This window comes from Heloderma suspectum, chromosome 7 (genome assembly GCF_057233095.1).
Source record: "Heloderma suspectum isolate Gila_16-S chromosome 7, 16-S_ref, whole genome shotgun sequence".
NCBI classification, from domain to species: Eukaryota; Metazoa; Chordata; class Lepidosauria; order Squamata; family Helodermatidae; genus Heloderma; species Heloderma suspectum.
In genome coordinates, this window is record NC_139464.1 from 81,217,862 (window position 1) to 81,243,427 (window position 25,566).

Here is a 25,566-nt window from a genome sequence, read left to right on the forward strand (position 1 = left end):
AATCTCCCGAGAAGCCATCTGCGTGTCCAGGGGGTCACTGAAAAATCTGGCCATCGCTGTCATGAAACCTTGATAATCCCCAAGCAGGGGGTCATTAGCGAGAATGAGTCCCAAAGCCCATCTAGCTGCCATGCCTGAAAGTAGGTTAATGATAAAGCCCACACGAACCTGTTCTGTCAGGAAATCCTCAGGTTGTAGGCGCATGTACAGCTCCGACTGGGCCCGGAAAATCTGAAAAAGTCCTTTCTCACCAGAAAACTTCTCTGGCAGAGCCACCAGGCACTTGTGGCGGGGGGGAATCGGAGGTGGTGGGGGTTGAACCACAGCTTGCAGACACTGCACGGCAGTCAGTTGAGCCACTTGATCATGAAAAGCCTGGCTCTCTTGCACGAGAGCTTGCACCGCCAGGTCCATGGCAGCCTCCAGAGGCAGGAGGAGCAGAGAAAAAAAAAGATGAACAGGGACCAAGCTGTCAGGAGTGCCCTAGCTGCCTCTTACAGTCCCCTCCAATAGCCAACTCAGGACTTGGACAATGAGGATTCTTTCCAAGGCTTTATTCCTTTATTCCTTTATGACACTTTCAGATACTAGTCACTAGCGACTAAGGAAGGAACAGCACTGGGGAAAGATAGCAGAGTAGCCTAAGCTCCAGGTAAGGCAGTTGGTCCCTGTTTGAAGGAGAACTGCGGGAAGACTCTGAATGTGTGGGCTATGGACAGATCCTCCCTCTTTCCCTTGGGTCCTCGGGACGCGACTGCTGTTTTAGCGCCAAACGAGCGGCGCGCCTCCTCTCGGCACCCCCATCTGTCGTCGCTCCCTGTGTCTGCGCCGAGCATCCAGCAAGCCCTCCTCCAGCACTCTCTCACTGCCAGGGTCACTATCTATCCCAGAAATGCTGGCAGGAGGAATCTCTGCCAGCTGCTGTGCCTGTGAGCGATGAGCGAGCTCCTCTCCCATGGATTGCTGTTCCTCCTCAGAATCAGAACTGCTCTGGGGCTCTATGGGCTCAGTTTCCACCCTGACAGGCTCCTCAGAAAACCCCTTGCAGCTTTTCTAATGTGTGGTAGTAACAAAACCAGATCACTATATCCTGCAATCTGCACCCATCATGAACAGCAGCAAAGAGGTAAAGCTTGTGTGTCTTTAGAGCAAAGGTAATAGCAGAGATACTCCTGAGATCTATTCCATTACGAAGCCGAGGTCCAAGTCATGTTTTCTCTCAGAGTAGCAAGACAGGAATCCAATACAGTTAAACTTTGAGCACTTTGTTCCCCCTGTCATTCCAAGCTTATCCAGTTCTTGCCACAACTCCTCCCAATGGTTTAAATACACCAAGATCACAAGAAAAGAGAGAGAGAGAGGCAGGAGTGACTGAGATAAAAGCAATTACATGTTTAGTGAACTTACTGAGCTAGGTGTGACCAGACACCTGTTCACGTACTAGTTTTTTCTGCAGGAGAGCTGTACCTTTTTGGCAGATGGGAGGGATTTTTTGGTGAATTAAAACAGGATCTGAAACACAGGCCACATTCCTCATAGACCATAACAGTTCTAAGGATGCTCATAATTCAGGCTTAATTTACTTAACTATGTTGCTTTAAACTTATTTCTCAATAGCTAACACAATCAGAAAGCCTTTGTAACAAAGGCCTCTGCTAAGAGGGGAAAAAAGCCTCCAGTTCAATTTTATAGACTTTGAAATCAGCAGAACGTTACTGCCTGTAAAGACAAGCAGTATTTCCACTATTGTGGGAATAGACTGATTTGTGTGAAGGAAAGATAAGACTTTCTCAGGGCTTTTGTACAGCTTTATTGCTTGCAGAACGACCTCAAAGGGTGATGGCTGCTAGTTACTGAAATTTGTTACAGACCAACTAGGCAGGAAGGGGCTGAGACTGGTCTTCTACCTGTTGTATTAGGTGTGTCACTGGCAGTTTTCAATAGCCAGAAAAGCTTTGCAGCTGGCTAGCTAGCAAGAAGATGCCCTGGAGAGGGAGGCTGCAAATGCATGCATTTCTCTTCTCCTGGGAACTGTTAATACACTACAGGCACACTCTCGGTTCTTCATGGCTGCTTTCTCCCTACGCTCAACTTTCATACTTGTAATCAGACAGATGTTACCGAAACACCATTACATCTTGCGAGTACTGTCTCCTCACAAGAAAACTGATTCTCTTGGGTCCTATCCTTTTTTCAGCCCTAGACACATGCACAGTAAATATATAAAAGGGCAGATATTAATTTAATAACGCTTATTAAAACAGTTATGGCTACCTTTCTCCCTCCCCACCCCCATTTTTACTCTAGCTTAGGTGCAGGGCCCCCAATCAAGATAGGGACACAAGCATGGGGAGCAGGTGGGGGTTGAGATCCATACTGGGGGCCCTGCACCTACTCCAGAGTAAAAGGAAAAAAGCTGCTTAGATCTCCAAGGCATTCTTGCATTCCAAACTTTGGCCAATCTCAAAATCCTAAGCCTTTTAAAATGACTCATAAATCCCTTTAAATTCATATGCCCTTTAAACTGTGGCCCAGTTAGACAGATCTAATCAAATATCTTCCTTTTGCCTTCTTGATTTAGGGTAGGACCAGTGAGCATAATGAGAACCCAGAAAGGCTCAAATGACATAGGGCTTCAATTTTCAAGGAGCCTTTTTTCTGACGAAAATGCTTCCCTGTAGATGGTGCTCACATCCAGCATCTGAACTACATTGTGTTGATTAATTAATTACACCAGTCCCTAAACAGGAAAGCAGAATGTTTGCTGCTACCGATGGAGGACAGTGGGGGTTTTGGATCTCTCTTGCCAAAGGTTAAGAATGGAATTTGGGGATGCATCAAAAAAGAGCTGGAAATTGACTGGGAAATACCGACACCTGAAGAGATTATTTAACATTACACTTTCAGGTTATTTGATTCTGCAGGTGGTGATGCTCAGATCTTTAGAGAGGGCCTCAAATGGTTTTGATAGAATATGCTCTGGTATATGCTCAATATACATCTATATACAGTTTGAAACCCATATCTGAAGTGTTGATACTTATTCCTATTCCTGATAGACTATATCTGTGTGTACTATATGTGAATAACACAAATAAGGAGGCATTGCTGCTCATTTACTGCCTCAGCCAATTTCCTGAAATGCTCAGTGTATAAATCCTTCTCTCTCTCAGGGTACAGAGGCTGCCCCACAGGGCTCAGAGCCCTGTTTTTTCCTTTTCCCGAATTTGGCCATCATCTTTCAAAACTCTTCTCTGGGTGCCACTGCCCACAACAGTATGACAAATGGCTACCAGGGAAAGAGCCTTCTCGGTAGTGGCCTCCCATCTGTGGAATGCCATTCCCAGGGAGATCCACCTGCCATCTTCACTGTATATGTTTTGATGACAGGTTAAGACCTTCCTCTTCCAACAAGCATTTAATCTTTATTGCTCTGATTATTAACTTTGCTGGTCCTTTAATATTTTAAATATTTTAAATTTTTAATATTTTGATATTGTTAGAGTTGTGTTTATTGTATTGGTTGCTTTTTATGATTGTAGACCACCCTGAGGGTATCCGCCAGTTGGGTGGTATATAAATATGATTGACAGATGGATGGATGGATATAGACAGAAAGATAGATACTACTTTATAATACAGAACATGAGGTCTGTGCATCCTTTGCCATATCCCAATCCATCCCACCTTGTCTGCGCACAGCAAGTTACTCAAAATCTGGATCTCTAGTAACTGGAACAGTACAGATCGGGAGCGTTGGCTGCAGATATGGGAGGTGCACACAGACCTCCCATTATGTCTTGGTGTGCTGCTTCCATGCACACCAAAATGGAAAAGAAAGAGATGGAGAAACAGGCCTCTGTTGAGCTATCTGGAGATCCATTTGCATGTGGGTTCTGCACCTTTGGAATTTGTAATTAGATGTTGTGACTCTTTGGGGGCATGCGATTAGCTTTGCCGAATGTCCAGGAGTAATACGGTAGAACTTTGCATTAATGTCACAATCTACTGTTGTATTACAGGTTATGTCTGGGTTCCAGTTACTTTTAATGACTAAACCTGTCAAAGGGGCAATTATGACACAAAAATCACGGGATGATGGAGGGTAACCATCCAAGTCTGCTAGACAAAGCTGGACTTTGTCTAGGAAACACCATGAGGACAGACATAACATTTTTAGAGCAGCAGGGCTGACTCAGAAGTGGACTATTTCAGAGAGTTCAGAGTGCACCAAGAAGACACAGACATCTGCTGGGTAATTTTCAAAGCAGACGTTGCCATTACAAAAGGAAATAATCTACAGTATAGGCCGCAATCCACATGTGCACCTTTGAAATTATTGGTGCTTAAGTGTGTATGATTCTGCATTGGTTGTGACCAAGAAACATTAAGCCTCTGAAGCAAGAATGGTGCTGAAATCAATGGAGCTTCTTCCAAGGCAACCTTCTCCAATCTGGTGTCCTCCAGACATGTTGGTCTACAATTCCCAGGATCTCCCAGTTAACTGGCCAGGGGATTCTGGGAGTTATAGTCCAACACATCTGGAGGGCACCCGATTGGGAAAGGCTGTTCCAGGGTAACATCAAGTTCCACCTGAAGTGATGGACAGTGCTGTGCACAATTAGGCCTCTGCAAGCGAAAGTCCAGGAGTTTGATATCCATTGAATCTGAATACACGGCCATTTTACTGTTGTTTTATTGTAAGCATGGGATCAAGAGCAGATGCCAACAAGAAAGTAATTGACTGCTTATTTTTTTTCAACTAATTATTTAAAGTTGTGTTTGTTTTTAAAAATGTAAAACATATGGGGAGACACCACTGCATTGTTGGCAGTCAACCAAGAGGTTTTTTTAAGGGAAAAATTTGCATAGAAAATTATTTTCCCTGGATCAGCATTACCAGCTAGCAGTAGCATTAAATAACGTGTTTTCAGTGTCCTGTGCAGATGGAATCTGACTCCAGTTAAAACAGTGTGTTATTTATGGAACAAGGTCTAACCTAAACTGCAGGGGCTAGGGACAAAAAGGCATCGTTTTGCTTTTTATTTTCTATATTGTCTGGCTGCAATTAGCAACATGAAATTCATTATTACTAAGTGCAAGAAGGGCACCCTTCAATAAAAATCTCATTTACAGCACTGAAGACAGGACAAAAGCTGTGTGGTATCCACACAAAAGCATGAAGCCCATTACCGAGCTCGTGAAATGCCATGCTGGAATTTATATTTAAGAAAAATCCATCACAGCCGAAGCAGCAGAGCCCTTTGAAGCAGCTGAAGTACAGCAGTCGTTGGCTACACACTGCTAGACTGTAATGTGCATTTTCAGAGTGGCGCAGCACATCACTTTGTCTCACAATGGGAAGTCAAATGAAGAAAAATTATTTATAGCAGTCAGAGGGAAATATGACAATGCACAGCAGAGAGCTGCTATATCATGCACTGCTGGCAAAGATCAGGACTGAACTAATGGGGCTGCCTGGCGTTCAGCAGAAGCTGTTACTCATTAGCATTGGTTACATCCGTTTCCAACGTGCTTGATAACGTTTTCTCAAATGACCAGCTACAACAACACAAAGCTAAGAAAACCTGGCGATATCAGCAAAATTAAAATGAAACTGAGATTCACAGGACTGTTCTACCCATGTTTACTCAGAACTAACTCCCATTGAGTTCAATGGGGCTCGCTCTCAGCCAAGTGAGGAGGTATAGGATTGCAGCCTCCATGTGTGACATATTGCGATAATTCCACATACAGACACACTCTAATACACATATACATAAAGTGATCAACTGGCTGGGGGTGAGGGAGGAGGATTTGGCCTTTGGAAATGGGATGAAATTTGCCAAGTAACTAAATGAATGTTTTATTAACATAATGATTTGGGACTGTTAGTAAGAAATGATGGACTTCAAGCCAATATTTCTGATTGACATTGGCAGTAGGATTCTGTGTGTCATCTGCGTGGTATTCTAGATAGAATCAGGTCATGGTGAAGATTAACCTTTGATCCTCAGGCAGCCTTCCCCAAGCTGGCAACCTCCAGATGTGTTGGACTACAACTCCCAGCATCCCCCAGCCAGGCTGCTACCTGAAATAAAGCTAAACATCAAAGAATAGGGAGGAACCTGTGCAAAATACAAAATGACTCCCTTCCCATGGAGCGCAAGTGAAAACCTTTTAATTACAAACTGTAAAAGACGTATTAGCTGTTTAAAAACACTGGAGATTAGCTTTTGACTATTAGATGTATAATAGTCTCAGACAACCAGCAGCAAAAACTTCTAGTCTCCTGCCAGTGCTTATTATGTCTGGACTGGAAGACTGATAACTACCCTCCCTTTGAGTCCCAGAGCTAAAATTCCCAAAGTTCTTGCCATACACTCCTGTCTCCATGGGCCAGCTGCTGCCCATGCTTCTAAAACAAGGCGCTTTGATAGCTATGGCCTTCCAGATGTTGTTGGACTGCATCATCTTTCACCAGTGGCTAGGACTGATGGAGGGGGGTGTCACAGCTGCCCACCCCTGGCCTAGCTCTAGTCCGATCCTCCCTGATGCCTTTTTTTTTAGCCTGCTACACAAGCTTCATCTCTAAGACACAATTTACCAACATTCAAAAGCTGCAGGCTAACAAGTATCAAGAGAATCCCTGGGAAAAAACGGAGCTCTTGCTATTATCATCCACAACTTCGTAAGTTCAGCAATCGGCAACTGCATTGTGCTCTAGCTGGAGCTGCCCCTTGAAGACTTTTCAGAGGATTTAGCTGGCAGAGAATGCTATGACCTACCTCTTTGCTGAAGCAGGGTAGGCTGGGACATACGAGGCCTCTTGTACAATGTCTGTAGTATTTCCCTGTCCACTTTCTGGTCTGGCTGACTGCAACTTCTCAACTGCTTCACATTTTAATACCCACGTTAGGACAGGGATCACTTTATCTTCTTTCTCTGACCTACCTGGCATGATAATATTAGAAAAGCCCAGCTTCCTTGTTATAGATACTCCATGAGTAAACATGGATGTGTACTCCCTCCTGATTTGTTCAATGTCTCCATGTAGCAGCTGTAGAGAGACAGCTAGGCCTAGAAAAGAAAAACAGAGATGAGGTCAGGAGGACTTGGTAATTGCACATGCTTACACAGACGCATCAGGGCCATTCATCAAGGGAATTAGAGAAATGGTACATATATTCACAGTGTCAAAGACAGGCTTGTTGTAGACTGGAGATAGCCAAGAATTATGTTCTTGGGCCCTGCTGTTCTCAAGAAAGCAGTCCAGAGATTAGAAGTGTATTTTGCCACACAAACTGACCTTGGAGAGCATCAGTTTTTCTAATAAAGCTGGCATCATTCCAAAGTTATGGAGCACAAGCACTCATGTAGAGCTGATGCATTACATACAAAATCCATAACATTAGAAATAATATTAAAGAGTGCACTCTGTTTGGCTTGGCTCAGAGGCGACAGCAAAAGCATGGCTTTGCTCTTGTCGACAGGCTGTGAGCTCATACACTCCCTCCACTGACACACTCCAATTCCCTCTCTTCTTTCCTAATTTGAGCAAACCACAGTCTACTACGATTTCTTAATTCAGCAGACTATGGTTTTCACAACCCAAGGTTTGCTTCCAAATACCAGAAGAGAAAACAAGGATAGAAAATGGGTTTCCAATTTTGGCCTGGAGAAAAATTAATCCAGGCATTTGGTACCTGTGGGTATGAAAATGTGAAGGGGATAGTGAGAACATGTGGGCTAGGCCCATACCTGGATGCTGGCACACACAGTCACCATGTCTTGACCGTGGTGATTCACCCTGACCCCCTATCACCATGTCTTTGACATCAGCCTTAAGGGAATCTACGTGAGTAGAGATATATGTGCATAGGGCTCTCTCCACAGAAATGGGGATGCTGAACAACTAGGGTTCCTATCCTCATGGAAGGAGCCTGACACACATACATCTGTATTTGTATAGGCCCCCTTAAATCTGATGCCAAGTGTTCTCACTCCCTACTTCACATGATCAGTACTCATTCATTCAGATATTGAATGCCTGAAAACAGCTCTACAGTGGTCTCAAGCTAGGAAGGAACAGAGGAAATTGGGGCAAGCTATGGGAGGAGGAAGAACTTGAGCCCCAAATTTAGCTTAGCCATGACTTCCCCTGGCCCCCCGTCTCTCTCTTACAACTTGAATACATTTTTTTTCTTAGAAGCTGTACAAACGTTTTACCTCACCTTGATTTGGAAAAGGTAGGGCCACAAAGGAAGCTATAAAAGTACTCTAGGAGCATGAACTGGCCTACTAGACATCAGACAGACATACTTTGCACAGATGGTTACTGCCTTGCTGTTCTCAAAATAAGATATGTACAAAATAAAGTGGCATATATAAATGTAACAACAACAATAATATCTTACTGGGCCAACTCCTGATGCAGTATGAGTATGCAAGGTTTTATGATGCACAGAGTTATTTGTCAGAGCATGTTAATGGAAAAAGACTGTCACTCCAAAAAGCAAGCAAGAAGAATGAACAGCACTGCTTGCAGTGTTGGGTAAAAATATATAAGCAAATGAAAATGTGTATTTAAAAAAAAACTTTATATCCTGTCTCACCTTCACGGTTGCTGATACAAATACATACTAAAAGCACAATCCTGTGCATGTTTACCCAAACATAAGTCCCACTGTATTCACTGGGCCTTACCCCAGGTAAGTGTGTATAGTGGGGGTGGGAAACCTCAGGCAGTCTGGGGGCCAATCCCCCTGAACAGCCCCCCCCCCGGACTGCATTCTTGTAGAACTCACAGCAAAATAAAAACCAGCTTGAAAAGAAGCTAAAGTGGCCTTAGTAAACCTCTGTAGCAATTTGTCACCAAATCTTGACGGCACACCACTCATTCCCCTCCCCACACACACACAATATCTAGGGGTAATGGAGCAGTGGGGGCCACACTGGGGGCTGGGGGGAGCCATATGTGACCCACGTCACATGTTGTCCACCCCTGGTGTACTGGATTTCAGCCTCAGTTTTCATTGTTGGTTTAAATCCAACTGCTTGCTATAAGGAAGATGGCCATCTTTTTATTTTACAAAACCCATAGCAAAATACAATTATTCCTTCTATTTCTGATATTCAGGCATGTGTGTCAATACGTATGTAGCCAAAATGGCACCACCCATGCAAGAAGAGGGAAGTAGCAACCGACTTGGCAGAGCTCAGAGGTTTGCAGAAATACAAGAACATCTGGTGGGAAAAATACCTAAGGGGGGGGGAAGAAACCCAAACAGGACTGAATGTGCTCAGTGACCATGGACTGTTGGGTGTAAAACACAGAAAACTGAGTGGAAAGGGAAATGGAATGGAAGAGGGCATGATGGACTGTTGCAGGTCCCACTTGTAACTGTCTCACAATTGTCTGATGTGGGCTATATTAGCAGGGTTCTCATGCACAGCAGAAAGGATGCACTGGCATAGCTCCAGACTCTTGCAAAGGTGGAGCTACAAGACATATTAACATATCGCTAAAATCCACTCTTCTTTGCCAACATAGTCTTTACCACTAGAAAGCAGGGACTAAGGAAGGCACTGTGCTTTAGCCACAGACACTGTCTCGCAGTAAGTTAAACAGGACAGGCTCTATATAAAATGGGCAAACCCTAATTTGTTTTCCTTAAAAAGCCTAAAATGTTCACAAACATATTCAGCCATATCTATCAGTCCAGATAGATTAGATCCTTAATGGTCGTTTCCATGGGTATTTCTGCCATGGTAAGGGAATGCATAACCCAATCCATTACATGCACTAATGTCATAGATGTAAGAACAAAAGAACATAAGAGCCCTGCTGGATCAGACCAAGGGTCCATCTAGTCCAGCATTCTGTTCACACAGTGGCCAACTAGCTGTTGACCAGGAACCCACAAGCAGGGCATGAGTGCAACAGCACCCTCCCACCCATCTTCCCCAGCAACTGGTGTACAGAGCAGGGATGTACGAAAGTCACTTACCTTTTCGAAGGGTGACATTCATGGTGGGGGGGAGGCGCTCCGTCCCTCCCCCCCGAATCCTGGCCGGCCGGCTCCGCACTGCAGGGATTCTGCGGAGCCACCGGCCGGCTACGCCAGCGGCTGGACATCCGGCCACTGCCTAGCAGGGACGCAAATGGCGGCGGCTGTAGCCGCCGTCGTTTGCATCCCTGCAGTCAGATGTGATAGGCTACGTAAATGTTTATGTAGCCTATCACAGCTGATTTAAAAGAAAAAAAAATGTGCGTATGCAAATGGTGGGGCCCATGGGCGCCGCCATTTGCATTCCTTATTTTGGCACATCTTAGTCTACGTAAACATTTACGTAGACTAAGACGGCGAAAATAAGTGGAACGCAAATAGCGTAGCGTCTACGCTACTTGCGTTCCCCTTATTTCCGCCGTCTTAGTCTACGTAAATGTTTACGTAGACTAAGATGTGCCAAAATAAGGAACGCAAATGGAGAAGGAACGCAAAATAAGGAACGCAAATGGTGCCCATGGGCGCCGCCATTTGCATACGCGCGTGTTTTTTTGTTGTTGTTTTTGTTTTAAATCAGCCGTGATAGGCAACGTAAACATTTACGTAGCCTATCATGGTGTTTTTTTAAAATCTAGCCATGATAGGCTACATAAATCTTTACGTAGCCTATCACATTTTGTTGTTGTTCTTGTTTTTAACTGGAAATGACGGCGGCGGCAGCCGGTTGGAAGACCGGCCGCCGCAGCTGCCACCGAACCACCGCTGGAGCCACTGCCAGAGCTGCCGCCGCCAGGAAGATCCGCCCAAGGTAAGTCCCGTCCCCGGGGAGGGTGGGGGGGCAGACTGTTCTGCCACCGATTTCGGGGGCCGAATGCACTGGCATTTGGCCTCCCCAAGATCCGTGGCGGAATTCTCTGACATCCCTAGTACAGAGGCTCACTGCCTCTGGTACTGGAGGTAGCACATAGCCATCAAGACTAGTGGCCATTGATAGCCTTCTCCTTCAGGAATTTGTCTAACCCCCTTTTAGAGCCATCTAAACTGGTGGCCATCACTACTTCCTGTGGTAGCGAATTCCATTAACTATGCACTATGTGAAGAAGTACTTCCTTTTATCCGTCCTGAATCTCCCACCAATGAGCTTCATAGGATGATCCTGGGTTCTAGTATTTTGAGAGAGGGAGAAAAATATCTCCCTTTCCACATTCTCCACACCATGCATAATTTTGTACACCTCTATTATGTCTCCCTTACTCTCCTTTTTTTCAAGCTAAACAATCCCAGCTGTTGTAACCTTCTCTCATAGGGGAGATGCTCTAGCCCCTTGATCATTTTAGTTGCCCTTTTCTGCACCTTTTCCAGCTCTACAAAATCTTTTTTTAGATGTGGTGACCCAAACTGGACAAAGTATTCCAAGTGTGGTTGCACCATAGTTTTGTATAGGGACAGTATGATGTTGGCAGTTTTATTCTCAATTCCTTTCCTAATTATGCCTAACATGAAGTTTTCCATTTTTACAGCGGTCGCACACTGAGTTGACATCTTCATTGAGCTGTCCACAACCCCAAGATCTCTTTCCTTGCCTGTCACCGCTAGCTCAGATCCCATCAGGCTATACTTGAAGTTGGGATTTTTTGCCCCAACATGCATCACTTTACACTTGCTCACATTGACCCACATTTGCCATTTATATGTCCATCCTCCCAGTTTGGAGAGATCCTTCTGGAGCTCTTCACAATCCCTTTTTGTTTTAACCACTCTAAATAATTGGGTGTCATCCGCAAACTTGGCCACTTCGCTGCTCACTCCTAATTTCAGATCATTTATGAACAGGTTGAAAAGCATTGGTCCTAATAGAGATCCCTATGTGACCCCACTATTTACTTCCCTCCATTGGGACAATTTACCATTTCTTTCTACTCTCTTCTTTCTGTTCTTTAACCAGTTACTGATCCATGGGAGGACCTGTTCTCTTATTCCATGACTGCTAAGTTTGCTCAAAAGTCTTTGGTGAGGGACTGTCAAAAGCCTTTTGGAAGTCCAAGTAAACAATGTCTACCGGATCACCCATCTATACTCTCAAAGAACTCTAAAAGGTTAGTGAGACAGGACTTACCTTTGCAGAAGCCATGTTGATTCTTTTTCAGCAGGGCTTGTCCTTCTATATGCTTACTAATTTTATCTTTAATAATGCCTTCAACCAATTTACCCAGAACAGATGTTAAGCTAACTGGCCTGTAATTTCCCGGATCCCCCCTAGATCCCTTTTTGAAAATTGGCGTTACATTGGCCATTTTCCACTCCTCTGGTATAGAGGCTGATCTTAGGGACATACTGAATATTTTGGTTAGAAGATCAGCAACTTCATATTTGAGTTCTCTGAGAACTCTAGGATGGATACCATCTGGGCCTGATGATTTATTTGCTTTCAATTTATCAATAAGGTTGAGAACTTCATCTTTTGTCACCACTATTTGCCTCAGTTCCTCAGATTCCCTTCCTGAAAACATCCGTTCAGGCACAGGTATCTGTCTGTCCTATATCTTCTGCAGTGAAGACGGATGAAAAGAATTCATTCAGCTTCTCTGCCATCTCCTTGTCCTCCTTCAGTACTCCTTTAACTCCATTATCATGCAATGGTCCAACTGCCTCCCTAGCTGGTTTTCTTCTTCTGATATATTTTAAAGAATTATTTATTATTGGACTTGATGGTATTAGTGATATGCTCTTTAAAATGCTTTTTTGCATTTCTTATTGCCTGCTTGCATTGTCTTTGTGCAAACTTGTGCTGCCTCACTTGGGCAAGACTTCCATTTTCTGAAAGAAGCTCTCTTTTCTCTAATAGCTCCCTTAACACTGCTCATTAACCATGCTGGCAACCTCTTGAACTTGTTGCTACTTTTCCTAACCTGTGGTATACATTTTAGCTGGGCTTCTATTATTGTGGTTTTGAGTAATCTCCAAGCATTTTGAAGGGATTTAATCCTTTTGACTCCCCCTTTTAGCTTCTGTTTCACAAGTTCCCTCATTTTAGAGAAGTTTCCTCTTTTGAAGTCAAATGTGACTGTGTTGGACTTCCTGGGCAATTTCCCACTTAAATATATATTAAATCTGATAGCACTGTGATCACTGTTTCCAACTGGTTCAACAACATTTACATCTCGAACTAGGTCCTGGGTGACTTGGATTAAATCCAAGGTTGCCTCCACTCTGGTCGGTTCCATGACCAACTGTTCTAGGGCACAATCATTTAGGGCATCTAGAAATGTAACCTCTTTCTCATGGCTGGAACATGCATTTATCCAATCAATGTGGGGGTAACTGAAGTTGCCCATTATTACAACACTTTCTTGTCTGGAGGCCTCCCTGATTTCGTTTTCCATCTCAAGGTCATTCTGAGCACCCTGGTCTGGGCGACGATAACATGTTCCTAGCACTAAATTAATTTTGGAGTCTGGTATTGTCACCCACACTGCTTCTGTGGATGAGCCTACCCCTTTTAGGTGTTCTAGTCCGCTCAGCACTATGCCCTCTTGGACGGACAAGGCAACACCTCCCCCAGTATGCCCTTCCTTGTCCTTCCTATAGAGTTTATATCCAGAGATGACCGTATCCCACTGGTTCTCTCTGTTCCACCAGGTTTCTGTAATGCCCACTGTATCCAGGTTTTCCTTTAAAATCAAGCACTCCAACTCTTATCACTTCATTCTCAGCTCATCCCATACGTGTGTGAACAGGTGAACAGAATCACAAGGTGGGAATTCAGCAATATTAAGCATCCCTGAAAGATGATGTTGGGAGTGTCCTATGCTTATTATTGGCTTGTGCAGGGGTGGGCAACACATAGGTAGCATGTGAGCCCCCCCCCCCCTGGGCCTTTCTTGTGGCCCTCACTGCCCTGAGAGTGCCACTGCATTTGCTGCCATAATTCAGTGGCAGTGTGGTGAAAAAGGTGGTGATGTTGCTTTAAAACAATGCATGCAGGGAACATCCAGCTTGTTTTCACTCAACATCACGCTCTCAGAAGCCTCTTGGGGGTGGGCTTTGGCTTGAAAACAAGGCACCTTGTTTACAAGCAAAGTCAACACCTTTTTTTGCCTCTGCGCTGCCAAATTTTGCCAGCAAATTCGGTGGCAGAGTTGTGGCCTCCAGTGGGGGCAATGCTACCCCCCAATCCCTGGAGATTACCTTCCCCTGAGCTAATGGATAAATCTATTTAAGATGTGTATTTCATTGGGTGGGTGGGGGGAAATGCCTTTTTAGAAACAACACCACATTTTCTACAGATTCCAATTATTTCAGAGTAGAAGAAGTCTGCTAAAATAATAAGATACTCTGCACTGGCTGGTGCCATGTAATCTTGTTATTCTTCCTAAACACTTTAAAGTTCAAGACCTTAAATCTAATTAACATTTAAAGATTTCTCCAACCGCTTTTTTCATCTGTCTCAGATTTCCTTTGGAGAATTCTATTTTGTCCAGAAAGCAGGAGGATATCAACCCACAGAAACAGCTTTTAACCTAGGACTTAAAGTAGCTGCCAAGCATTCATATACTGAATTAAGTGAACATGAACGGGAGGTGGCTGTAGACATCAGCACTGCAGGCTCTGCCCCTCCTACAAATGCACAGTTCTGGATTGCATGGACACTAACTTCAATGCATACAGCAAAACATGTGGGGGATCTTTTCAGATATTTAATGAATGCAAGTAGCAAATGGGTTGGAACCTGCCGTGAATTCATTTAACTAATGGACTGAACAAGTGAAAAGGGTTGTACGGCTTCTGTATTAGAAGGACAATCATCTACTCTGTACTGTGCTTGTGGCAGTAAATCCTAGGACACTGATTGGCTAAGCTGGTGTGCCACTGACATGGAATGTTCATGAACATACTACTGCACAAAGAATGAAGTGGTCAGAATGTTTGCAGTTCAGTTTCTGTGAGGGAAGAGCAAGTTGCCAGTTTGGCTGGGATTCAAATCTCACACACACTTGGAGGAGCAACTTTGTGGGGCAGGCTGAGGATGGGGTATAGATTCCAAGTGGTAGGAAAATTAGCGGTAATTTCTAAGAAAAGGTGAAAAGTAGACAACTGATGGAGAAAGAGGAAGAAACTGAAGAAGGAAGAAGAAGAAGAAGAAGAAGAAGAAGAAGAAGAAGAGGAGGAGGAGGAGGAGGAGGAGGAGGAGGAGAGTTGAGGTGGCAAAGTAAAAAAAGGAAAGTTTGCACATTGACTTGAACTAACCAACCAGCAATTTAGCTGCAGGCTTCCACTATTAGAGAAGTGTGAGATCGTCAGTTTATAAAAAAGGAAGAATCCACTTTAGAATCACAGAGCACAAAATAACACAAAGATCTCTTGAAGGGCCAGCATATCGTACAATATATTCATAGTGTTGTAGGCTGAAAAAATCTAATAGCAATACCCCCACCCCCAGGATATAATTCAGATATATCTATGAATAAAAGGAATTGGAGCAGTAAGGGGAAGATAAAACTGAAGATGGCAAGACTCACCAGAAGTAAAAAGGTGTGTTGCTAGATGAGTTGGGATGATATGTTTTTTAAAAAGAAATTGCAGCCTGCTCATCAAAAGTAGCTTTAATTTGCATACAATAAATATGTGTTAAATTCTAATTATTAATAAATAATAGAATTAGCGATAATAACAACCTATCTCCAACATCCTAAATTAGGTATGTTTAAACAGCTCTTCTAAAAGACACTCAGACTTGAGCGCTGATGTGTTGCCTGAGGAAGATTGTTCCACAGTTGTAAGCAGCCACTGGGAGTTCCCCACTGGGAGTTCTCCTCTGTTTGAATACAGTACATGGATGGTAGAAGCATGTCTGGAATATAGTTTGTTCAGAGATGTGGGATGCCACATCATAGGATCCCAAACGTTTATATGTTTACAGGTCAAAACAAGCACCAGGAACTGTGTGTGGAAGACGATGCAATGCTAGAGCTAATACTGCAACACAAAAATAATATGGTCTTGGCAATCAGCTCCCCAACTGAAGATGGTTCACCAACCTCTTCAGCAACTGAAGATCACAGCCATTAGGGGCAATCACACAAGTACCACATTACTAGGCATGTTGTCACATAGGCAAATGTCCTTCCTCAAAAAGGCTATAAAGGGATAAGCAACCATCACCACCTCTGGTTTTCCATTGCCCCAAGGCAGAGAAACTTGCCTCAACAGCAGATGCTTCTCAGCGTCTCTTGAAGGTTTTCAAGCTTTTGCTTGGAGAGCATGCAATGCCTCAACCCCTATCAGTGCAAACACAGGGATGTGTGTGCATCCCTACACATTTCAGTACGTTCAGGGTTACACATGCATGAATTATGCTTGCCAGGGCCACATAGGATAAAAAAGCATTGCAACCCTCTTTCCAGTTAGAGTTGGTGAAACGCTTTCCTGAATACTGCTGCAGCCTAGTATTCCTTGGATGGATGGGTGGGTGGGTGGGATTGTGACAAAATCATCAAGTGACCTATGTCTCCAACCCCAGCAAACAATGGTGTGGGCAAACTCATTTGCACATAAAGTGTAAATAAGCCCTGAGCAAATGCCAAGACTACAGGGACCAGGTGTCCATGGTGTTCGCTTTCACATCTGAAGTAACTTGAGACCAATGCCCACTTTCATGCAAGGTTTGTCTCCACTGTGGAAAGGCCAATTCCATCTTAAAGTTGAATCCAATACAAGGAGCAGACATTTGAAATGAGTCATGTTTAACCACAATTACAATTAGCTTCCTAGGCAGAAAAGCCTTTTCACAGTCAAATTTTATGTGAGGTCCTTATGCTCCTTATATGCCATGTACCTCGGTTACATTATGGGTAAACAACAGAGACAGCCTTCTCAATTGTAGTGCCACAACTCTGGAATACCCTTCCCCATGGAGATGCAACTGGTGCCAAGACTGCAGTTGCCACCTCAAAACCCTTTTTGTTTACCCTGGCATTTTAATTGTTTGGTTGTGTCTGTTCTATTGTATTAGCTGCCTTTTGTGATGAGGAGGAAGGGGAGGTTCAGTATTTTATGGCATGATGTATTGTTTTTATTATATTTGAACAGTGCCCCAGTCCCCACAAAGATGAAGGGCAATTTAAAAAATGTTTTAATAAATAGTATAGAGAAATAACAACAATAATAATGCTCTTCCTTATGCTGTTCCATGGCCCTTATGTATTTTAAATGCCTGTTGAACATATTACTAAAGAGCATTGTTGTAAACCACCCAGAGAGCTTTGGCTACTGGGCAGTATGGAAATAACAACAACAACAACAGCAACAACAATAACTATTACTATTATCATCATCATCATCAACAACAAGAATATTCAAATTTCCTTCTAGGAACAGCAATCAATCGCAAGTGAGTTTAAGTGGCAGTAGTTGAAACTTCTGTTGCAAGAAAAATAGATTATTATAGTTTATTTAAGCTAACACCTTTTAAAAAACATGCCTTTTAAACATATAGTGCATATGTGCACGCACGCACGCACGCATGCACACAAACACATACACACTCACAGTACATTTAATGTGCATAGGGTTTTTTTAAATAGATGTTGGCTTAAACAGATTATGATAAAAATATGTCAATGCACACAAACACATATACAAGACAGACAGGGAGAGAGAGATCTGATCCTTATAGATGCAACCATGATGCTTTTGCCCATATCAGAAACGTTACATTTTTTAATGAGATGTCACTTACTTTAAATGATTACTTTAAATACAAGACAGAGTTACAAATCAGGCTTCACACAAACATGACTGTTTTGGAACTGCGTCCCTTAAATAATTATTGAGCAACGCTGGGGGCGGGGGGATAGTGACGGTAATTAAAACAACAATTTCTGAGTTCCCTGGATTATACTGTCTCTTTTGCCATTGGCAACCACAGTTTTAAAAGTTTACCACATAATTTAATAGCAACCAATGGAAGCAACTGCAGCAAATAAAAGCATTTCTTTTGTTTTTCCACAAGAGTTGCCACCAAAATAGGAACAATAGCAGCAAAAGCTAATAATACAGTTTTAGGAATAAGGCAGATTCCATGTGACCTATATAAAGGACTTTGCACTAAAACTGTTCCTGTCAATTAGCTTTCCAGTTTCACTCTTAAACCTTGAGTGCAAGGCTGCCTCATGTTAACCTTAGCCAACAGAACATTCTCTGCTTGTTTAAAAGATTACCGATTGCTACAACAATATTACGAAACACCTTTCCAATCTAGCAGAATTTAATTGCATTAGTATGTAAACACAGTATAAGACAATATAGGAAGATAATCGTGGCTTGAGCACCCGGCTGCACAGACAGCAGTTTGAACACATGGCAGTGTTAGATTTCTGGAGCTGGTGTAAGTAACGAGAGAGGAAAAACAATACAGTATTGTGCAGTCAGTGAAAACAATGAGAATGGAAATTTGGAAAATTTCTGACAGATCAGCTGTGCAGATCAAGCAGCACCAGTGCAATTTCTGTGCAACATGTTAAGAACTAGAGAATTGTTCATCATGATATATGCAGGATAGATGGAGGGAGAGATTATGCCCTTTGGAGACCCCTGGGCTCTATGCATAGAGACATTTAGCATCTCTACATGGGGCTTCTGTTGGCGAAGGCAGGGTCACACAATGTGCAATGCCAGGTAGATTCTACATCCATTTCAACATTGCCCCTAGTTGCAACACTTTAAACAACAACATCAACAACATCATCATCTCTTTGTATAATGCCGTCATAATGCTTTACAACAAGGGTGTTGAAACTCTTATCATTTGGAGGGCTACAATTGGCCCATCCCAGGACTAGATAGACCAGCACATGGTAGTTGCAGGAAAAGGAAGTCACTGTATTACTTTATTAATTTATCACATTTTTATCCTCCTCTTTGGCCAGGAAACTTCAGGCAATGCACGAAGTTCTTCCCCCTGCCCATTTTATCTTCATAACACTGTGAAGTAGTGACTGTTAGGGATGGAGGGAAATTCTGCCACAGACCCCAATGAGGCCGGATTTCAAAAATCCAGCACCATTGGGGCCCGTGGCAGAATGGCACACTCACCTCCATGCCCCTCCAGAATCCATGCGGGTCTGCTCTCTCTGTGCGCTGATCCTGCGGAGCAGGCCGCTATCTCCACTCCACTGGTGATACGGCTGGCTGCCATTGCCTTGCCATATCACTGGGGTAGAGTAAGTGAGTCTCCAGACGCAAATGGTGTAGTGGGTGCCATTTGCGGCCGTAAAGCTGGTAGATTAGCCTAAATGCAGCCATTTAGGGCTGAATTCAATTTTGGAGCAGGTCTCGGGGGGAAGGGGAGACACAGCTTCTCAGTGGTGTGTGGGGCCAAAGGAAAAAGGGGCAGGGCCAATATACAAAAATATACAAATAAATATATACAGGGCCAATATACAAAAAAAATATTGTAGCTTAAAGACTGTACTGCTTGTAAGTAAACCTGAGGAGAGGCATTTCAACCTTTTAGAATGGGGCGAGAAAACTGCAAAAGCCAGGAAACCACCGAATGATTGGTATTGGAGAAAAGGGGTGTAACCATCTGGTGAATCCCAGATAGAGATATGTGAACCCACCCCCATCCGGGTTCTCTGGGTGCCTGTCCAGCCCCTGCCCCCGCTTGCTGGTCCCCGGACCGCGCTCGAGTCCCACCCGTGCTCGGTGAACGGCCCGCACTCACCCCGGTGGCCTTGTCAAGCTGCACAGTCACCATTTTAAAAAAATAAAATGATTGCAAAAATTCTCATTTTTGCGTATGCGTGAAATGTGCATTTTGCGTATGTGCACAAATGTGCATTTTGCGAATGTGCATATTTGTGCATGTGCAAATGCGCATTTTTGCAAAATGCGCATTTTTGCCCATACACAAATTTGCGCATTTTCACACATTCACAAATATAAGCATTTGCAAAATGCACATTTTCACACATACGCAAATATGTGCCTTTTTGCAATTGCCATTTTATTTTTTTAAAAGTGGCGACCACGGAGCATGCCAAGGCAAGCAAGGGCAGGGGCTCGGCGAGCGGAGATTGGGGTTGTGGGCAGGAGGGGTTCCGCTGGATTCCCAAACAGAATCGGGTGCCCGCACCATCCCTAATCCCAGAGGGCCGGACTGGGACCCCACATTGACCGGATTTGGCTTGCAGGTCTGTGTCCAGAACTGAACACAGATGTTACATTACACTCCTTTTTTGTACCTGCGCCCCAAAATGTGAGCATCAACTTATGTGCATAGGATAGACAAGAGGTTTTTTTTAGATACGGTAAGTGGTATGTAAATCGATTAAATAAGAAACCTGATATACTTCAGTGAGGTAAAAATGCAATGTTAGGCTCTGGGAATGGCCCGATAAATGTTTACTCAAGCAACATTGTTTGCATCAGAGAAATGTCTTACAGTCACACCAAATGCCCCCAAACAAGCATGGAAAGTAAAGCAGGGCTTGTCAAATATTAGAGACCACACTTCCTCAGAAACTCTGCCATGCCCTCCTGCCATCTGCTGTGACTAACTGCTGACTCATAACCATGAGTCAGTGCTCAATGTATTAATTATATTGGCTTAAAAATCATGATTGCTTTGAAATGGTCCTTCCACATGTGACTTCGAGATCTGAGCCATGAGTGTAAATGCTGCAAATTACTCCATCCCAATTTTCATCTTTAAAAATTAATGGACAGTTAATTTGATACAGTTGATACAGTCAAGTATTGACCAGAAATCAAGATCTTAAAGGAATAAGATTTGCTTCCCCTAGAATGAGAGCTTGAACATACCCTCATCTTCAATATGAGCAATATTGATTTACATTGATTTACCTCCAGATTTACATCGGCTCCATTCAGACATAATACTAAATCATAGCACCATAGTTTAGGTTTAGACTAGGGATGTACGAAAGCCACTTACCTTTTCGCAGCTTGGATTCATGGTGGGGGGGAGGCGCTCCGTCCCTCCACTCGGAATCCTCCCTGGGCCGGCTTCGCTCCGCGGCAGCTCCACAGAGCCGCCAGCCAGGGCCATCCGCAGCCGGAGTTCCGGCCGCAGACGGGCTGCTGCAGACGCAAATGGCAGCCACTGTAGCAGCCACCATTTGCGTCCAGCAAAGCTGCCGTGATAGGCTACGTACGTATTTACATAGCCTATCACGGCAAGCCAAAACAAAAAACAAAAAACAGCGTATGCAAATAGTGTGACTAAACTATTAGTCACACTAATACGCAAAACTATGGCGGCCGCCATTTGCGTTCCCTATTTTTAGCCATTTTAGCCTACATAAATATTTATGTAGGCTATTATGGGAAAAAAAAGGGGAATGCAAATAGCGTAGTGGGCGCTATTTGTGTTCCTTTCCCCCCCCCCCGCCGTAATAACTTAAGTAAATACTTACGTAGGCTAAAACGGCAGGAAAAAAGGGAACGCAAATGGTGCCCACTACGCTATGTGCATTCCCCTTTTTTTCGCCGTAATAGCCTACGTAAATATTTACGTAGGCTAAAATGGCTAAAAATAGGGAATGCAAATGGCGGCCACCGTAGCTGCTGCCATTTGCATACGCTGTTGTTTTTTTGGGGGGGTTGGCTTGCCGTGATAGGCTACGTAAGTATTTACGTAGCCTATCACAGCTATGATGAAGAAGTGAATGGTGGCCGCAGGGCGGCCGCCATTCGCAAGTCAGCACAGACAGCAGCAGGTAAGTGCTCCGTTTCGCACGCCTTTCGTGGGTTGGGGGGGCGGGGGCTTCATTCCACCATGGATTTCGCGGGGCCAAATGCACTGGCATTTGGCCTCACCGAGATCCATGGCAGAATTCTCTGACATCCCTAGTTTAGACATAGTTTAGACTAGGGATGGCAGAGAATACCGCCACGGATCACGGTGAGGCCGAATGCCAGTGCATTCGGCCCCCTGAACTCCATGGCGGAACAGCCTGCCACCCCCCCACCCCCCCGTGGATCCCCCCGGGACGAGACTCACCTGGGACGGATCTTCTGGGCGGCGGCGGCTGCGGTGGCGGCTGCAGTGGCGGCCGGTCTTCCGACCGGCCGCTGCCGCCACCATTTCCACTCTGGAAAAAAAGAAAGAAAAAGAAAGACGTGATAGGCTACGTAAAGATTTACGTAGCCTATCATGACTAGGTTTTTTAAAAAAAAACACGACGTGATAGGCTACGTAAATCTTTACATAGCCTATCATGGCTGGGTGGGTTAAAAAAAAAAAAACCACGTACGCAAATGGCGGCTACGGCCACTGCCATTTGCGTTCCTTCTTTTTGCCCTCTCAATCTACGTAAATATCTACGTAGACTATGACGACGAAAATCAAGGGGAATGCAAATAGCGTAGCAGGCGCTATTTGCGTCCCTTTTTGATTCCCCGTTTTAGCCTAGGTAAATATTTACATAGGCTAAAATGGGGAATCAAAAAGGGATGCAAATAGCGCCCGCTATGCTATTTGCGTTCCCCTTGATTTTCGCCGTCATAGTCTCTGTAAATATTTACGTAGATTAACAGGGCAAGGAACGCAAATGGCGGCGGCCGTAGCTGCTGCCATTTGCATAAGCAGTTTTTTTGTTTTTTTTACCCAGAGCCCTCCACGGCCGGAAATCCAGCTGCGGATGGCTCTGGCCTGGCCTGGCCAGCTGCTCCGCAGAGCACAGCCAGCCGCGGAGGATTCTGGGGGGGGGGAGGAACGGAGCACCTCCCCCCCCAGCGAGGATTCCGGGGGGAGGGACGGAATGCCCCCCCCATCAACATAATCCGCAAACAGGTAAGTGACTTTCGTACATCCCTAGTTTAGACATGATGAGTCTCTAGCTCGTGAGCCCCCTCTACTTTCTGGTATGGCTGCAAGAAGGTAACTTGAACCTTTCACTTCCATTTTCAACTAACTGTGGTTTCTCATTATGTCTGAACCCCAACAAAATGGTGGTTAGTTGCAATTACGGTTTAGAGAAACAAGTCAGAGTAGCCACAGTTTGTCTGTTTTTGCATATAATGACAAACAGGAGTTATGCTATGGTTACACTGGAGGAGAAGGGTTGTGCTTTTTGTGGCTATGCTGGAGGAGAAGGGAAGGGGGGCACATGAGCCCAAGTCTCATTCATAGTTTAGTGTTAGAAAGTGGCCAGTCCATAAGTGCCTGATGAGTGGCAAGCGGCTGCCAGCTTCCTCGCCGAGCCACCATTTGCAGAAAACGCAGCTCATTCTTTTATGTGCAGGGGCTTTTGACACAAATGGCCACCATAAAAAAGCCGTTTGTGCAACATTAAATGGTCTAAATAGTAATAATGGTTATTATGTGCCCCCTGAATTGGGAACTAGGAAAGTTACTGTTCCTATGTATGCTGACGACACTGTTCTATTATCTCAGACACAACAAGGGCTAGGAGGCTATTGAAAACTTCATCAATTGGCTGTGCGAGAAAAACTGAGTATCACCGATGAAAAGACAAAAGTACTTGTTTTTGCCAATAGATTCAAAAAACATAAATGGCAAATTGCTGGGCACCCTACAAAAAAACTTAGGCTTATGTTTTTCTTCAAGTGGAAACTGGAATTATCATTTTGATAATGTAAAAAAATTGGCCACTAATACAGTGAATTCTTTATCAAGGTTTTATTAGGGTAAGGCAGTAGAAAGATTCTCCCTGCTCTTAAATTTTATGAGGCTAAAGTTATAGCACAAATTAAAGTTATAGCACAAATATGGGGATATCTTGAGTTCCTTAAATTTTGAAATAGCATCACGCTATTTGAAATCTCATATGTTAAAACTAGGGCTGGATGAACTTACCATGGCAAGTCATCAGGTGGTCCACGAGCACCTGGACAAATGGTGCACAGCTGCCTGATCCCTCGCTGAGCCGTCATTTTGTGTAAAAATGGTGGCTCAGCTTTGTTCATAAAGGCTGATTTTATGCTGTCATAAAATGGCAGCCATAAAGTGGCCATTTATACAAGACTACAGGTGTAAATGGCTACGTACACCTGTAATCTTGCATAAATGGTCACTTTATGGCTGCCATTTGCGTAAAATCAGCCTTTACGAAAAAGCTGAGCCACCATTTTGTGCGTCAGCAAGGGACCAGGGATCCTGCGCTTGCCCGACTCGGTGTATGCCAAGTCAGGCAAGTTTGGGGATCCACAGACTTGCATCCAGGGGGCTAAGCTGGCGATTTCTCACCAGGCCTTGAACCCCAGCCATACATCCATGAAATCTCTACTTAAAACAAGATTTTCAAGCTGATCGTGCTTCTGCTTGTCTGTTGAAATGTGCTCCTTGGTATGCCAAATTACCCACTCAAACTCCTCATCCACACTATATAACCAATATTATAAATGTCAAATGGAGGAAAGCCTTTACAGGCTTATGTTTTCAGTCTGCGAACTCAGCTAGTTGAAGGACACTAACGTTGGATTCCTTATGAACAAAGAGTTTTTCCACGTTGGGCCAATGTGCCTGAAGACCTCCCTCACTATTTACTTGATTCCCCAGTTTATGAGGACTTAAACCTCATAAACCAGCCTTGTTTAGAGATTTAGACCTGGCATCCCGCAGAACTGTTGGGTATTTGATTAATTTTTTATTGGGCCACAGCTCCCCTTACGTCTCTCAAAAAGTGGCCTGCTTTGCTTTTAAAGCAGCAGTTTTAAGGAGGAAAGTTTGTGATAAGTTAAACTGTCTAGATGAGCAATCCTTTATTTCTTAGAATCCTAGGTTTTGTCAATTATTTTAACTGACTAATGTATGTTTACTTTGTCTTCTGTTTTGTAATGGCCTCAGCTACGCAAAGTAAACTATATTTGGTTTGAAATCCAGTCAGCAACTGGACGTGTCATGAGCCAAGGAGGAACACTGGAAGCTGCCTTATACTGAGTCAGGCCCTTGGTCCATCTAACCCAGTATTGTCGATGCTGACTGGCAGCCATTCTCCAGGGTTTCAATCAGGAGTTGTTCCAGCCCTACCTGGAGGTGCTGGAGACTGAAGTGGGATCTTCTGCATACAAAATATGCGCTACCATTGAGCTATGGCCCCTCCCCACAGGCAAATCCTCATTATTCCTTGTCGTTTCTGTTAGCTCCTTCCCTTCAAACAAATGTGGCGCTGTTCACAGAACCACATGGCCATGCCAAATCAAGCAATTCATCTCGGTTGATGAGCAAGGAGCCCCTTTTCTTAGCCTTTAAAAAAATCTTGCAATACTACTCAGTATCTTTCAAATACTAGGAAAATATTGTATGTACATGTATAGATGTATGTGTATAGGTCTGTACTTACACATTTTTAAAAATCTAAACATTTGAACCTCAAAATACTTCTCTTCCATTGTCAAGCTGTAATTCAAGCTAATTGAGCAATAATTGCTGAGCAAAAAAACCACCAACTCTATCAAAGTTCAGTTGCCCTGGCTTTTCATTTTTTGAGACCAAAGAGAGATGCTTTCATGCTGTGTGTATTTATGTTGAATCACAAGATCACAGCATCATTCCTGCTTTGAATTTCTT

General features: G+C 43.9%; 1 protein-coding gene across 4 annotated transcripts in view; it reads right to left on the minus strand.

Annotated features, from left to right (window-relative positions):
- The window catches only part of DOCK4 (dedicator of cytokinesis 4), a 343,934-nt gene that overhangs the window by 121,111 nt on the left and 197,257 nt on the right, over positions 1-25,566 (minus strand). For all 4 annotated transcript variants that reach the window (XM_084810752.1, XM_084810753.1, XM_084810754.1 and 1 more), the window contains one exon: positions 6,955-7,080. In XM_084810752.1, the coding sequence (XP_084666878.1) occupies positions 6,955-7,080 (126 nt within the window). The remainder of the gene's footprint in view (positions 1-6,954; positions 7,081-25,566) is intronic.